This window comes from Anolis carolinensis, chromosome 5, assembly GCF_035594765.1.
Source record: "Anolis carolinensis isolate JA03-04 chromosome 5, rAnoCar3.1.pri, whole genome shotgun sequence".
Classification (NCBI taxonomy): domain Eukaryota; kingdom Metazoa; phylum Chordata; class Lepidosauria; order Squamata; family Dactyloidae; genus Anolis; species Anolis carolinensis.
The window spans coordinates 52529589-52546610 of record NC_085845.1 but is presented as its reverse complement, the minus strand read 5'-3'; the positions used below and the strand labels follow the sequence as shown (position 1 = coordinate 52546610).

Below are 17022 nucleotides of genomic sequence, written 5' to 3'. Positions count from 1 at the left end.
TTGTACGGTGGTATTCAGCAAACAGCTGGGAGGAAGAGGAGGGCAGGTGATTAACTGACAGATGAATGTGGGTGATATTTGACATTATTCATTTCCTGGTTTAAAAAAAATGGGTGTGTCAATACTTAGAAAACCCAGCTGAGAAGAGGAATATGGTTATGTGAGTTTTTCAATCTTTACTTGATATTGAAACATTCTAAAATGTTTCGGGGAACTACTCAATACAGAAATGCACACAGTTTCGTATGTAAGAATCTGGAGACATAACATATATACTTTGTGCAAGATTGCTATTTTCTATGCAAAATCAACTTTACACAATAACAAAAATAATATTGAAAATGAATTCTTGAACAAAACTGAAAATTTGCTAGACAAACACACACGTACACAAGCCTACATGATTTTGTATAAGATTCTGTTTTCTATGCAAAAGTTTTATTATGCAAGATGTGCAAGATCACCTGTTGTGCAAGATCACCAGGGGGTTGGTTAAAAAAAATTAAGTGATCTTTCTCCTGTCTCAACACCTATATCTCTCTGGAAACATTGTGGGTTAGTTGTACAAAACCCGCAAATTATCATTTAAAACCCCCAATTATATATCTGTGCATAACAAATTCCTGCAACACTTAAGGCACATGTGTCAAACTGAATCTGCCTAATCTTGACATTTTATATGGCCTTGCTCCAAATGCTGGACTACAACTCCTGTGTTCCTTATCATTAGACATCATGACTAGAGCTGATGGAAGCTGTAATACAGTAACATCTGGAAAGCTGCAGTTCATAGAATCATAGAATCATAGAACAGTAGAGCTGGAAGAGACCTCATGGGCCATCCAGTCCAACCCCCTGCCAAGAAGCAGGAAATCTCATTCAAAGCACTCACGACAGATGGCCATCCAGCCTCTGCATAAAAGCCTCCAAAGAAGGAGCCTCCACCACAGTCCGGGGGAGAGAGTTCCACTGCCGAACAGCCCTCACAGTGAGGAAGTTCTTCCTGATGTTCAGGTGGAATCTCCTTTCCTGTAGTTTGAAGCCGTTGTTCCGCGTCCTAGTCTGCAGGGCAGCAGAAAACAAGCTTGCTCCCTCCTTCCTATGACTTCCCCTCACATATTTGTACATGGCTATCATGTCTCCTCTCAGCCTTCTCTTCTGCAGGTTAAACATGCCCAGTACTTTAAGCCTCTCCTCATAGGGCTTGTTCTCCAGAACTTTGATCATTTTAGTTGCCCTCCTCTGGACACATTCCAGCTTGTCAACATCTCCCTTCAACTGCGGTGCCCAGTTTGTTCTGCTTAGTGAGAAGAGTGGGGTTTAAAATTACATACAAGGCTTAGGATATGGAGCCTGGCTTTAAAATGTCTAATGATAATGATAATGATAATGATAATCTTTATTTATATCCTGCCACCATCTCCCCGAAGGGATTCAGGGTGGCTTACAAAGCACTCCAGGATGCACATATAACATACAACAGGTAAAAATGGTACAAAAGTATAAATCAAGTCATATAAAATTATACAACAACTCCTGTCAACATGTATAGTATAAAATCAGAATAATACAATTTTAAAACAACAATAGATAACTGCCACCAATTTACAAAGTGCCAAGTGTCAGCTTCATATGGGTCCATTCAGCCTACTCAAGGTCAAAGGCCTGTCTGAACATCCATGTTTTCAGGTTGGAATGGAAGGATTGAAAGGGGGGGGGGTAATCTAATCTCTTTTGGGAGGGTATTCCAGAGCCCGGTGGCCACCACAGAGAAGGCCCTCTCTCTCATCCCCACAACCGCGCTTGAGACGGTGGTGGGACCGAGAGAAGGGCCTCCACTGTCGATCTCAGAGCCTGCACCGGTTTGTAGAAAGAAATGCGGTCATGAATATAGATTGGACTTTACAGGCAATAACCTGCACCTTGAATTGAGCCCGGAAACTTGTCGGAAGCCAGTGGAGTTCCTTCAGCAGGGGTGTGGTATGTTCGGTGTAGCTAGCTCCAGTTAGTAATCTGGCAGCCGACCTTTGCACTAACTGCAGTTTCTGAACCGTTTTCAAAGGCAGCCCCACATAGAGTGCATTACAGTAGCCCTTTCCCAAATCTCCAAGCCACAGGTGCTGTTGGGTTGCAATTCCATTATCCCAGTTTGCATGACGGAGAATCAAAAGTGACAGGACTAGTCATTCAATACCATCTGGGAACCCAAATGGGGTAAAAATGAAAGAGAACCAGGTACTATATAAAAAATTTATAGTTTCCATGGATTCTCCCCCCCCTCCCCCCATGGATTCAATGACCCTTTGAAGGCATCAATTAGGCTGATGTGGCCCTCAATGAAAATGAATTTGACACCCCTGCTTTAAAATGTGTGGATACAATTTTTTTCATAGTGGGAAAGTTATTTTTAATTTATTTATTTACATCATTTATATTCCGCCCTTCTCACCCCGAAAATTATTTGTTTAAATTATTTATTTTTATTACAACACTCTGATATGTGTCCACTGTTTATCAAAACATAATAGTCATTTTTAATGTGTTGAGACACTATTTGCCTCACTGAGATCCAGATCTGTCAGGTTTTCACCGAAGTGACGAGTTCTGCTTTTAGAATATCCTGTGCTCAATCTTTCAATTGTATTTCAGTCATTTGAATTACAATATCTCTCTGTTCCTGTTTGGAGGTTTTATTTACCATTATATTATTGTTTAAAATGGTGTTTAATCTGTGTAATTTTAAATGTCGATGATGTTTGTTTTTATTGTGAATGTATGTTATCTTGTTTATTGTGGAAATTTGGGCTTGGGCCCATGTTAGCTGCCCTGAGTCCCTGCAGGGAGATGGAGGCAGGATACAAAAATGAAGTTGTTATATTATTCCTTCACTACTTAAAATTTCTAAAGCAGAAGCATGTGCTTGTGTGTGTGCACAGGAGAAATAATTACAATTATTTTTAAAAAAAATAAAATAACGGCAGAATAAAATTTGTGGACAGAAGAGAAGCCAAAAACCTTGCCACCATAGGTCCATTCCTTGCACAAAATTGAGGGAAAGTGATTGCTTTGCCCTGATATAACAAAGGCTAAATGGACTTGGCTTATTGGCACATTTAACGTCACATCTAGCAAATTGTATGAATTATAGTTTCACTTCATGTAGTGCTGTATCTGAAGGCAAATCCATCATTGTTCATTATCTTCCATTATACTTTTGAATGTGAAATTTCCCATCAAAATTTAAAAAATTGGTACTTATTGGCAACTCTTATTCTTTCACCAGGCATAAAATGGGAATGCAATCAATTTTCAGGTAACAGATACCTAAATAGCATTGGATATTAGTCACTCGTCACTGTCAAATGCTTGAAAAGAGAGAGGGCGCTTTTTGTTGTGTTCTTCTCTTTCTACAAAATATGCCTATCGACTTGTTTTTATCCTTTCAAGGAAGAGTACTGAACGTTCACAAGCTGCCTGCTACAAATTGGGTACAGAGCAAAAAGAACACAGAGAGAACATAAGCCTTGTGTTTCATTTCTGGACTGGTTATTTCCCTCTTCTCACATTTTAATGCCACTTTAGGCCAATCCATTCATTCCCATTTTGAAATCAAATGACAGGTTCTTACATGCGCTGCATTGCCTATGTTTTTGTACATTGACAGCCAAGCCCCAATTGTTGATAGAGAAAGAAAAAGGAGAAATAGATCAGCATTGTTTTCCTATTCTTAAGAATACTCTGCCATCTGGTGGTACCTTTTTTCCTCCAAGTTGGTAGATCTACCCTGCATTCGGTGGGACTGAGTCCCCTTCTACACTGCCATATAATCAAGATTATCAAAGCAGATAATCCACATTATCTGCTTTGAACTGGATTCTATATTATTTATTTATTATTATTGTGTTGTCGAAGGCTTTCATGGTTGGAATCACTAGGAGTTTTCCAGGTTGTATGGCCATGTTCCAGAAGCATTCCCATCTACACTGCCACATTAAAAACCAGATTGACTGCTTTGAACTGTATTATATGGCAGTGCAGACTCATATAGCTGCTTTGAGTCCCCTTCGGGGGTATAAAAATATAATAATAATAATAATAATAATAATAATAATAATAATAATAATAATAATAATAGGTTGCTGTGACTTTTCTGGGATGTATGGCCATGTTCCAGAATCATTCCCTCCTGATGTTTCGCCCACATCTATTGCAGGCATCCTCAGAGGTTGTGAGGTCTGTTGGAAACTAGGCAAGTAGGGTTTATATATCTGTGGAATGTCCAGGGTGGGAGAAAGAATTCCTGTCTGTTGGAGGCAAGTGTGAACGCTACAATTGGCCACCTTGATTAGTACTGAATAGTGTTGCAGCTTCAAAGGATTCTAACAAAGAAACAAAGGATTCCCCCAGGCAGGAAGCAGCTAGGCTTTGAAGCCACTAGGCTATTCAGTGCTAATCAAGGTGGCCAATTGCAACAGTCACACTTGCCTCCTACAGACAAGAATTATTTCTCCCACTCTGGACATTCCACAGATATATAAATCTCACTTACCTAGTTTCCAACAGACCTCACAACCTCTGAGGATGCCTGCCATAGATGTAGGCAAAATGTCAGGAAGGAATGCTTCTAGAACATGGCCATACAGCCCAGAAAACTCACAGCAACCCATTTCTTCTTCTTCTTCTTCTTCTTCATCATCATCATCATCATCATCATCATCATGTTTATACTCTGCTGTGGATAAATGAGTCTACACTGCTATATAATCAAGTTCAAAGTAGACAATCTGGTTTTTATGTGGCAGTGTAGATGGGCCATACTCTCAAATATATATCCACAGAACTCCAGTGCTGAAGTTATACAACCCCTGTGAAGATATAGCATTTTTAAAACATGAAATTCTTTACCAATTATTCTCCCTCTTTAAATATCATTAATAATGCATCCTTTTAAATGTTTAATAAATGAACACTTTTCAAGCACATGCTTGCTTTCATAGTAGATCTGACCTCCTCTTTCTTTCTTTCTTTCTTTCTTTCTTTCTTTCTTTCTTTCTTTCTTTCTTTCTTTCTTTCTTTCTTTCTTTCCTTCCTTCCTTCCTTCCTTCCTTCCTTCCTTCCTTCCTTCCTTCCTTCCTTCCTTCCTTCCTTCCCCCAAGTTTTAATAATAGCATTGTGAACTGATAACAGAGAAAGATTTGGGGGTGACTACTGTTTCTGGGATCCCCCGTGGTGCAGCAGATTAAACCGCTGAGCTGCCGAACTTGCTGACTGAATGGTCAGCAGTTCGAACCTGGGGAGCAGGTGAGCTCCTGCTGTTAGGCCCAGCTTCTGCCAACCTAGCAGTTCAAAAACTTGCAAATATGAATAGATCAATAGGTACTGCTCCAGCGAGAAGGTAACGATGCTCCACGCAGTCATGCTGGCCACATGACCTTGGAGATGTCTACCGACAATGCCGGCTCTTCTGTTTATACATGGAGATGAGCACCAACCCCCAGCATTGGACTCGACTAGACTTAATGTCAGGGGAAAACCTTTACCTTTACTACTGTTTTATGGTTTAAAACGTTTTATTGGGAAAAAGCAAAGATCATGTAAGCTTTAATCCTTTTTATTATCTGTTGGGCCAAAGATTTAAAGCTCAGACTTTTAGATATCAGATATGGTGAATTACCTAAATACTACTGCATGTTAATACTGGCCAAGATCAGGGCTAAACAGTCATTTTACACAATAATTCTAAATAAAGATACATTGCCCAACTTCTGAGCAGTTATAGAACTTCCTGATTTACTGTCTCTTATCTCAGAATATCTGTATTGCCTTTTCTCCACTTTCAGAGGAGTTGGGCCACAGATACTATCATCCCAAGTAGTATATTATCTATAGTCATGTTGGTTGGGATAATGGCAATTGCATTCTGGCAATCTAGAGAGGGGATGTTGTGGAAGCCTGATCAACATGATGCAAAAACCCTTCGTTTTCATGAAATGTTGGATCATTGATCTTGGTCTTGGCTGTAACCATGTTTAAGTAAATTTGTCAGAAGCCTCTTCTACTCAGCTGTATGAAATCCACAATTGTACTGGATTATATGGCAGGGTAGACTCAGGTAACCCAGTTCAAGGCAGATATTGTGGATTACTGTATATACTTGAGTATAAGCTGAGTTTTTAATTTCTTTTTAGGACTGAAAAAGCCCCCCTTGGCTTATACTTGAGTGATGGTCCTGGCCGGCTTATATTCAGGATGGCTTATATTTGAGTATATAGATAATCAGATTTGGACAGTCCTATATTATTAAAGTCTTATTATTATTATCTTAAATTACAGTTTTATGTAAATATTCAAAAACATTTGACTTATTGATGCCTCAGTTAATATAATTTTATTGGTATCTATTTTTATTTTTGAAATTTACCAATAGCTGCTGCATTTCCCACCCTCATCTTGTACTAGAGTCAATAAGTTTTCCCAGTTTTTTTGTGGTAAAATTAAGTGCCTCGGCTTATATTTGGGTCAGCTTATACTTGAGTATATACGGTATATGTATATTCTGGGTTATATGGCTGCGTGGAAAGGCCCAGGATTTCACTTCTTTTGACTTTCATATTTTGTGTTTCTATTTGATTATTATAATTGATTTGATACTGTTTTTATATTACATTGTTGGGTTTTCAAAATTCAAAACAAATGTTTGGCATTTAGGTTGGTTTATCATTCAATGGCTATCATTTTTCCTTGCAAAGTACTTTCTCTGTGCATTTATACAAATGCATTTGTACATTGTAGTTCTATATGTATGTCGATATCATGGATGTTTGCCACCCTGAGTCCTTTTTTTAAAGGTAGGATATGCATTTAACAAATAAAAATAAATAACATTTATTTTATCAGTTTTTAGTGATGGTTTACATGCTCTTATGTGGTTATGCTTTGTAATGTACATGTATTTTATGGTGTTGTATTTTTATTTTTGTTCCACTGGGCTTGGTCCCCATGTAAGATGCCCCAAGTCCCTTCAGGGAGATTGGGCAGTATATAAAAATAAAGTTATTATTATTATTATTATTATTATTATTATTATTATTATTATTATTATCATCATCATCATCATCATCATCATCATTATCATTATTATTGTTATGTTGTAGTTTCCCTGGAATCAATATTGATGAAGACTGAAATATATTTTCTGCAGGTTGGTTGTTTCATTAAAGCTGATTGAGGGAAACACATTGTTGTTGTTGTTGTTGTTGTTGTTGTTGTTGTTGTTGTTGTTGTTGTGCCTTTAATTAGTTTCTGATGTATGGAACTCCTAAGGTGAATCTATAATGCCATTTTCTTGAAAAGATTTGTTCACCATAGATTTTTCTTTGCTTTCCTCTGAGACTGAGAGAGTGTGGCTTTTCCAAGGTCACCCATTGGGTTTCCAAGGCTGAGCAGGATTTCAAACTCAAACCAATATGCCATCCATTAGAGAAGAAAGTTATCAAAAGCTGAGGTGGTTCTTTAGCCACCACATAATTGGAAAATGGTCCTCCAATCTGTTACAACTCTTAACAATTTATTGAATTTTTCAAACTTAACAGTAAACTATACTGAGCTCATTGGGACATATTGCCTAATAAGAATTGCCACACCCATTCAAAGCTGGCTTTGAAGCTGTCTCACTAGTACAACCTCCTCAGTTGTGATTGTGATAGTAGTGTTTAGAAAGGAAAAGAAATAATGGATAGTTCATTTGGGCACGTGTATTGCCTGATGACCCTGCCATCTCAGATGTCACACTTCATAGCAGTGACATCTGACAATTACAACTGTCAGTTATATAATCGAGTCTAGAGTAAGAAGTGATGTACATTCATGAACCAGCCATGAGATTGAGCAGTGGTTCTCAACCAGTGTGTCCCCAGATGTTTTTGGCCCTCAACTCTCAGAAATCTCAACAGCTGGTGAACTAGATGGGATTTCTGGGAGTTGTAGGACAAAACACCTAGAGACCCACAGGTTGAGAACCACCAAGATAGAGGATTCACATTGGTTTTCATCCTCTTTTTTATGTTAGTGATAGTATAATGAGAAACAATCAAAAAGCCACTAAGCAAGTGAATTGATCTTCTACTGGAACACATGATTAGAGTGATATTACCTCCTCTCCTTTTATTCTAGTCAGCATCACATACCAATCCTAAAGCATCTTGCACTCCGTGATATCTAAATGCCCCTTGTGGGAGGCATCAGGTGTAAAAGAGACAATTGAGATACATATGCCTTCTCCAGCTTTTAAATCAGCCAAGTAGCCTTTACAAAGGTTGAAGGACAGCAACTGACTACTCATTAATATTAATTAATTCACGTTCATACAAAGAGATTCAACTCTCATTCCACAAGGCAAGTATATCCACGGTGTATGTGTGTTCTGGTAACAAGAAATAACAGGACATGAGAGGAAGTTTCCATAAAGTCTCGTGTTACACAATCTTTGATTTGATATTATATTATCAAAATATAATAAATGTCCACTCAAATCTCCTGGATCCAAGCCCATTACTGGCTATATTAATTTATGTCATGATATATCTTATTATATTAAGCATCTAGCGGTGGCACAATGGGTTAAATTCTTGTGCCAGCAGGACTGCTGACCGAAAGGCTGGCGGTTTCAATCTGGGAAGCAGGGTGAGCTCCCATCTGTCAGCTCTAGCTCCCCATGTGGGGACATATGAGAAGCCTCCCACAGGATGGTAAAACATTAAAACATCTGGGCGTCCCCTGGGCAACGTCCTTACAGACAGCCAATTCTCTCACACCAAAAGCAACTTGCAATTTCTCAAGTCACTCCTGACACAAAAAAAGCATCCAGTTTAATCATCAATTAATAATATTGTGAACCCTCTTGCACCTCGTATTAAGAGAAGGGTAGGATATAAAATAATAAATAAGTACTCAATAATCATTGACGGTCCAGAAAAGGTCCAAACTGGAGTAAGTAGTCTGTAGATTGCAGATCAGGAGGCATGTTTGTGTGAACATATAGCTATGATTTTTATAAGAATTCTGGAAAAAATACAATTAAAACCACAAACACTAGATTGAAATATTCTCTCTTCAATAACTAATCAGCATTTGCAATATATATATAAGCAGGGAAGAATTTTTTAAAATCTGATTCTTTTGAATCAGTACAATAAATAGTGTAGAGATTATTTCATACTGAAGTAAAGAAGATTACCTTGAAGGCGGAAACTCTTCCCATTTATATCACTCCTCCTCAGAAACGTACACTAGATTCCAGTCCCTTCCCTTATCCAAAACAAATGCTAATCTTCAAAGCTCTCCATTGTGGTATCACAAACAGAAAGAATTTACATTATTTTAACTCTAGTGGCTACACCCAGACACTCGAAGGCTTGTGTTCCTGACACCTGCTATCCCAGAATACTGACAGATTGGTTAGTTTCATATCTTTATGTTATTCTTACAAAGCCTTACAGTATAAGGCATCTTTTTCTGATAGTCATTAGGCAAAACTCAGCATTCATGCTCAAATATAATGAGGTCTAAGTAGTTTCCATGGATCTTGCTCACCTTGACTTTCCCTCATTTTCCCTTCCTCCTGTTCTCTTCACTGTCAGATTTCATATTGTGGCATCTGTCAGACAATTATCCTTATGTGCAAAAACATGTTTGGTATACAGGTAGTGTGGCAGAAGCAGTAGCTACTCATTGTATTAAGCCAATACATGGTTCAATAAAATGTAATGTCCTTGCTTTACAATTGTTCACTCAATCCAGACATTAGAAACAACTAGAGACACAATGAGTTGTATTTGTGGATTTTTCTTCTGAAAAGAATGTGATATAAAATTATTAAATAAGGTTTATGTGAGTGAGTGAGTGAATAAATAAATAAATAAACAATTTACTTTCTTTCTGTCCAATATATGGAGCAGTAATGACTTTGTGATCCAAAGCATCACACCATATTTATTTCCCCTTGTTTTATTCTGTTTGATGTTTGTTTGCTTTTTTTTTTTAAAAAAAATATGGTATGTACTTTTCCATTTTATGGTTTTGAAACATAAACCTGTCTTTCATTATGCGAGTGAAGGAGCCCCTAATGGTGCAATGGGTTAAACCCTTGTGCCAGCAGGACTGCTGACATGAAGGTTGGGTTGCTGATCTGAAGATCACTGGTTCAAATCTGGGGAGAGTGGGTGAGCTCCCTCTGTCAGCTCCAGCATTCCATGTGGGGATATGAGAGAAGCCTCCCAGAAGGATGGTAAAACATCAAAACATCCAGGCATCCCCTGGAGACGGACAATTCTCTCACACCAGAAGCGACTTGCAGTTTCTCAAGTCGCTCCTCAGACACACACACACACAAATTATGCGAGTGTCTTATTGATTCTTTACCTCTTGACAGGTTCTGTATTCCTAGAAAGGTACAGCAAAGCTAATTGCTTCCTAGAAATCCATCCTGTTATATTGATAAGAGGAAGGGGAAGAAAAAAACACCTTTGTAAACACCTCAAATGCTGTATCATTTAAGTCATGTTCTTATATCCAAAGGCTATATGAAATTGAGTATAAATTGAGACAGACCTCAGTCTGATACAAATCTTGGACCACGTGATTAGTAATAGAAATAATGAATACACTATGATTCCTCTCTTCCTTACATTCAACTAAATATGTTTTAAAAAACCTTACATCCAACCAAGCAGAGTATCAGTTCCCCAAATCACCAAAAGCAGTTAAGATCTACCAACCGAAAGGTTGCCAGTTCAAAGCCCCGGGTTGGATTGAGCTCTCGAGTGTCAACCTACCTGACTGTTTACCTAAGATGTTCGAAAACAGCTCAGAACTGTAAGTAGAGAAATTAAGCACTGCTAAAAACGTGGGGGAGGTATTTTATGACACCATTAAAAAAAGACCAGAAAATACCCGATGACCTAAAGGAAGGAGGAGTCCTGATGACTCTTCATCATGGAGGATGAAACAACAGCACCCCTTGTGGCTGGATTCAAGCATAACCTCCAAGGCATCAAAAAGCTGGACATTGACACAACATACCTCCTTTCTGTCTGTTCTGTCCCATATGTCCAAACAACATTGAATGTTTGCTGTGTGTGTGTACTATGATCCACCCTGAGTCCCCTTGGGAGATAGGGCAGAATATAAATAAAGTGTTATTATTATTATATTTTTCTTAAGTCTCTTTAGTTTTACAGATATAGATTAACAGTGTGGCCTGTGATACTTCAAAGTGTGCCCATTTAGCACACTGTTAATTTTTGAGACAGGAACCTCCTTAATTCAGGTGAACATTAATGCAGATGATGAAAAAGGCTGCTGTCCATCAGAGGTTGTTGCATACAAAAAAATGCTTTGGCTCTAAAAGGTCACAGATCTACTGCTATATCTGCTACTGCAAAGATATTTTCAAAATGCTATTCATTTTCATAGCAGAAAGCTGCATTTGGCCAACAAAGCTCTAATCCTCTGAATGAGTAGGATGTGCTTTTTGATCAATGTGAGCACATCATACCTCTTTTTCCTCCTCCTTGAAGTTCATGGGTTTAAAAACCTTGGCATCAGTCCCCTTAGAAAATGACAAAATATCATGCCTTCCTTTAAAGTCAGAGTGACAAACTGCAGTTCTAATAATCTTAGCTGGCAATGATTTGTCTTCAGGCTCTCAACCCACCTCTCCTCCTAGTTGGCTTTTAATATTTCAGCAGTCGGCTCCTTTCCCCATGTGATGCAGAGTCTCCAGCGCATCTTAATTCAATTCCAGTGCTCACCAACAGATATTCATCTATAGCACGGAGAATGGCAAAACATTGCATTGCAGCAGTGCAAAGATTCAACTTTGGATTTCATAAATCCTCTTTTCAATTACTTGCTTTACTATCAGCATAATAAGGGAAGGGATGGGATTTTAGAAAACAATTATCCTGAATCCAGGCGTACAATCAAGGCATTCTCTTTTTCCTTGGGTGATTTTTAAAATATGAAATATTTGTTGTGATTCTCATTTCGATAGTGCCAGCCACAACGGTTCAGCATTCCTTTAAATGTATCCCCTAAGGAAATGTGCATTTCAGCAGAAAAAGTGGATGATAAAACAGCAATTTCGGATTTGATTTATTCATTTGTATTATTTTTGCTACTTGACCCTTTCAGTTGCCGCATTGTGTCTCTTACTGAACCATCTAAACCTTATAGAAAAGGAATATCAAGACTACACCAAGTAAGAGAAGGAAAGTGGCTCACATGTGTATACTCTATACTCTAAAAAAAAATCATTTGAATCTCTGTCATTCCAAATTCCTGTGCCAGTAAAGCAATGCTCCTCCTGACAGAGGGTTCATAGAAGAAAGAGGCACTCCTCTTCCACATCTAGGGCTCATTCTGTGCTTATTATCCAGGTTCTTTTCCTGCCCAAATCCAGAGTAAAAAGGCTCCTCGAAGTGCAGTGATTTAGAAGGCAAAGGGATGGGGGTAGTGCAATACTAATATGGAGAAATCAAAAAGGAAAATGGCTGATCATCAGCATCTCTTGCAGCTATTGCTGTTCAGATTCAACAATCCTCTTGCAGCTATTTTGCTGCTTCTCCAAGCATCTTCTGGCCATAATGCACCCTTTGACTAAACCAAGAGAGGCCTCGAGGGTTGAGATAGCCTTGAGGATGGATCTCTTTTTGAGCAGGAGGCATATGTCGGGGTGTGGATTCTTCAATGACTAGGACAGCCATCTCAAGGCAGGGAACACGCTAGGCAAGGCATACGAGTGTGGTTCAGTGCCATGTGCAACCAGCCAGCCAGGAACATATGATCTTAAAGGGAGTGTGATATCACTCCCCATTTGCCCATTCCAGCTCCTCCTATAGGAGTGTGCAATTGCACATGGGGCAAAGAAATTCAATGTATATCCTATGACAAAGTTGAGTATTGCTAAAGTCCATTTCACAACTGGATTCTGTGGTATCCAAATCTCAACCAATCTCCCCATTATAGAAAAATTGAGAGATTAATACTCTGATCCACAATCTGTCAAATTGGAAAGATATGATAGCATTAACAGTTTAGCTGCCAGTATTACCTTGATCCATTCTGCAAGGGGAAGGAACTAGATCTTGGCCCAGAAACTCAAGGGCAAATGACTTATCTTTCTCCAGAAAATAACTCAGTAGGAAGGGATGCAGTTGAATTTAGACTATATATATATATGGAGGAAGGTAAGACAAGAGTATGGCCAGACCCATGCGGGCCTCAGATATGGAGCAGGGTCACACCACAATCAACCACTATGCAGATAGCTTTATGTAATACTTTGAAAGAGTGAGAACAACAGCCTTGGGAACCTGGTCTATATCCCAAACAAATGGTACAAGCTAGTACGAAATGATTGGATGGGTAGACCAAGACATAGACGAACCATTCCAAGTGAACAAGTGCCATACATATATAGCTGGATGGGTGCAGAATGTAAAATACATTCATATCCTCCCATCTTCTCATCCCACCCACCTCCCACGCCTTTACCAGCAGCTCTGGAGGAGTTCAATGCCACAGCCATGACCATCCCCTCCGCCTACACCCTCACCCTCATACGCATGCCTTCCCACACGCCCACCTTTTTTCCCCCTCACGTAATGCGCAAATGCATTTACTGCCCCAGGAATGAAAGGGTCCTGAAGCAGGGAAGGAACTCAACATCCATTACTCACAAGCATTGGTGACAGCAAAGCTGTTGGCTACCTCCAGGTTGTCGATGTGGGATGTGAGTCGGAAATCTGAAGTGGAAAACTGAACCAACCCTACCCGGAAAGCACTGTATTCCTGGTCGGCTCCCCTGGGGAAGAGCCCCCCTGTGGGATGACAAACAGAGAGAGAGAGAGAAGGAGAGAGAGAGAGAGAGAGAGAGAGAGAGGACATCAGTGCTGCAGGCAAGGTGGCAGCAGTGCCAGATCCATCAAGAAAAAGAAACCCTCACTGTGTTGTTGAAGGCTTTCGTGGTCGGAATTGCTGGGTTGCTGTGAGTTTTCCAGGCTGTATAGTCATGTTCCAGAAGCATTCTCTCCTGGTGTTTCACCCACAACTAACGCAGCATTGCCCAAACAAGAATCAAGGAACATGAAAGGCACTGCAGACTAATCCAGCCAGAGAAGTCAGCCATAGCAGGGCACTTGATGAACCAACCTGGACACCGCATCTTATTTGAGAACATAGAAATGCTGGACCACTCCAACAACCACCATGTCAAACCACACAGAGAAGCCACTGAAATCCACAAACATGTGGACAATTTCAACAGAAAGGAGGAAACCATGAAAATGAACAAAATCTGGCTATCAGTATTTTAAAAAAAACCCTCTAAAATTAAGACAGTCAATAAAGAACAATATTTTGAAAATAGGGGAATTTCAAACAGGAAACCATTAGCCAGCTAACACCTCCCAAAAAAAGGATTCCCCAGGCAGGAATCAGCCAGGCCTTGAAGCTGCAAGGCTTTTCAATGCTAATCACAATATTTACACCTGCCTCCAACAGACAAGAGTTATTTCTCCCACCCTGGACCTTCCACAGATATATAAACCTCCCTTGCCTGGTTTCCAATATACCTCACAACCTCTGAGGATGTCTACCATAGTTGTGGGTGAAACATCAGGAGAGAATGTTTCTGGAACGTGGCCATACAGCCTGGAAAACTCACAGCAACCCAGAAACTCTTCATCCATCTACTTGCCTTCAGGCTGATTGATCTTAAAAGTGTTCTTACCATTTCAAATATTACAGGCTAGTTCTACACTGTCATATAATCCAGATTATCAAAGCAGGTTATCCGCATTGTCTACTTTGAACTGGATTATATGAGTCTACACTGCCGTATAACCCAGTTCAAAGCAAATAAAATGGACTTTATAGAGCAGTGTAGATCCAGCCTATCTGCTTTGAACTGGATTATACGGGTCTACACTGCCATATGATCCAGTTCAAAGCAGATAGGCTGGATTGTATAAGGCAGTGTAGACCCAGCCTAACTCAGATTAGATTCTGTGGAGGGAGGGGGAAAGGCAGGAAGCAGGAATGGCTGGATCCCACACATGAATGGCATACATGAAGAGTGCCAACCTCTCTCCTTCCGTATCCCAAATTCCTTGGCAAAGGATGGGTCAATTATCCCTACAGGGTTGATGCTGAAGCCATGGAGATGTTGGTTGGCAAGGAGGAAAGGGAAGAGAGGAGATGTGTGGTGGTGGTGGTGGTGGGAGGGGGGGGCAGATCAGTCACTGGGAGGAAGCCAAGGAGTCGATCTCCAGCCAAGGTACTTTCACATCCTCTCATTCCAGCTCCCAAGGCTTGATCCAAGGCAGCGTGCCATGAATCCGCCTGTAAGAGTGGAATGAGAGAAACCCAGAACTGAACCAAAGGGGGGAAAGCAGTAAGAAATGAATTCATGCGGCGGCAGAGATACGGGAAGAAGAGGAAGGAGATAGAGCCATCTCTCTCGAAAAAAGGGGGGACATGTCTTACCTATTTGCACGCCGTTGGCGTAGACCCCCCAGATGAGTCCCCAAACCAAAGGAGCCAGGGAGAGAGCAATCTGCCGGATCTTTTGCATTGCCATGAAAAGGCGAGCATCCACCAACGCCACGAAATCGCCGCCCGCCGCCGCTTCCCCCTCGCCTGGCTCTTCTTCGTCGTCTTCCTCCGCTTCTTCCTTGCCCGTTGTCTCGCTCAGCACGTTAGATCCTCCGCATCTTGGGCAGGCGGCTGAAGGAGCCGCGATGGAGGAATGGAGCCCTCAGGAGCAAAGGGAGGGGAGGAGGAGGAGGAGGAGGAGGAGGAGGAGGCGGAGGAAGGAGAGGCGCGCTTTGGCCCGCGGTTGCTGCAGTGCCGTCCTGGGGCTGGGGACAGAGGCGCCTTGGCTTGTGTGTTGGGGTCTCCTTCCCTCGGCTTCGCCTCCGCGCTGTTCTCGGCTTCCCGGGCGTCGCTTGGGGACATCCAGCTCCTTCGCCGCCGAGCGCACGCATCCACCAGCCCTCTCTCGGTCTCCCTCCACACACACACACACACACAATGAGAGAGAGAGAGAGAGAGAGAGAGAGAGAGAGAAAGGATGGAGATGGAGGAGGAGGAGGAGAAGGAGCCGACGTGCGCGTTCCCGCTAAAAGCGCGCCCCCGCTCCCTGCTTTCCCTGCCTGCCTCCTTGGCGCGCCTTCCACAAGGCCTCGAGTTGGAGGAGGAGGAGGAAGAAGAGGAAGAAGAGGAGGTGGAGGAAGGCCGTGCGGGTCCTCTGCGGCTCGTCCTTTTCAGCACCGCGGACAGCGCCTGTTGGAGGAAAGGGCGAAGGCAGAAGAGGAGGCCTTGGTGCCAAGCCAACGCAGCCCGCCGCCCCCTCCTGCTGCAGAGAAGCCTCCTTTCTCTCTCTCTCTCTCTCTCTCTCTCTCTCTCTCTCTCTCTCTCTCTCTCTCTCTCTCTCTCTCTCTCTCCCTCACACACCTTTTGGCTCCTACTACCCCCTCCCCATTTATTCTACTAAGTATACACTTCTGACAGGAGGAAGAATGGTGGGGGTTGCACCAAACGCAACTCAGAAATTGCCTGTGTGTTTTCCAGAATCTCTCTCTCTCTCTCTCTCTTTCTCTCTCTCTCCCCCCTTTCCCCCACCATCTTTCTTCCCTCCCCCGCCTTACATGCTAATCGCTTTCAGAAGCAATCCTCTGCGTTGGCGGGATGGAGGAAGCGGGTTTTTCAACAGGGCTGGCAACCAAGGTTCTGCCTTCCTCACCAACTCAACCATTGAGGCTTTCAAGTTCTTGCTTTTGAGGAGGAAGACGCACAGCCCCCACTGCAAGCATTGCAAGGGGCCAAAAACAAAAAGCCAGGAACAAGTGGAACCCCAAGAGATACTGCCAAGTCATAGACTCATAGAAGCACAGAGTTGGAAGAGACCTCATGGGCCATCCAGTCCAACCAGTCCAGGAAATCATAGAATCATAGAACCAT

The 17022-nt window shown here is 41.4% G+C and overlaps 1 protein-coding gene across 6 annotated transcripts in view; it reads right to left on the bottom strand.

Moving 5' to 3' along the window:
- The window catches only part of gria2 (glutamate ionotropic receptor AMPA type subunit 2), a 106448-nt gene extending 90072 nt beyond the window's left edge, over positions 1–16376 (bottom strand). Inside the window, exons 1-2 of one of the 6 annotated variants that reach the window (XR_010006340.1) lie at positions 15547–16368; positions 13740–13880 (exon numbers count right to left, since the gene is read on the bottom strand). Coding sequence is in view for 5 of the 6 variants with exons in the window: in XM_008111928.2 (XP_008110135.1) it covers positions 13740–13880; positions 15547–15640 (235 nt within the window). In the remaining variant the exon portion in view is untranslated. Of the gene's footprint in view, positions 1–13739; positions 13881–15546 lie in introns of all 6 variants that reach the window. The other 5 variants (XM_008111928.2, XM_008111925.2, XM_062981208.1 and 2 more) reach the window with 5 other exon arrangements.
- Positions 16377–17022: the final 646 nt, after the last annotated feature.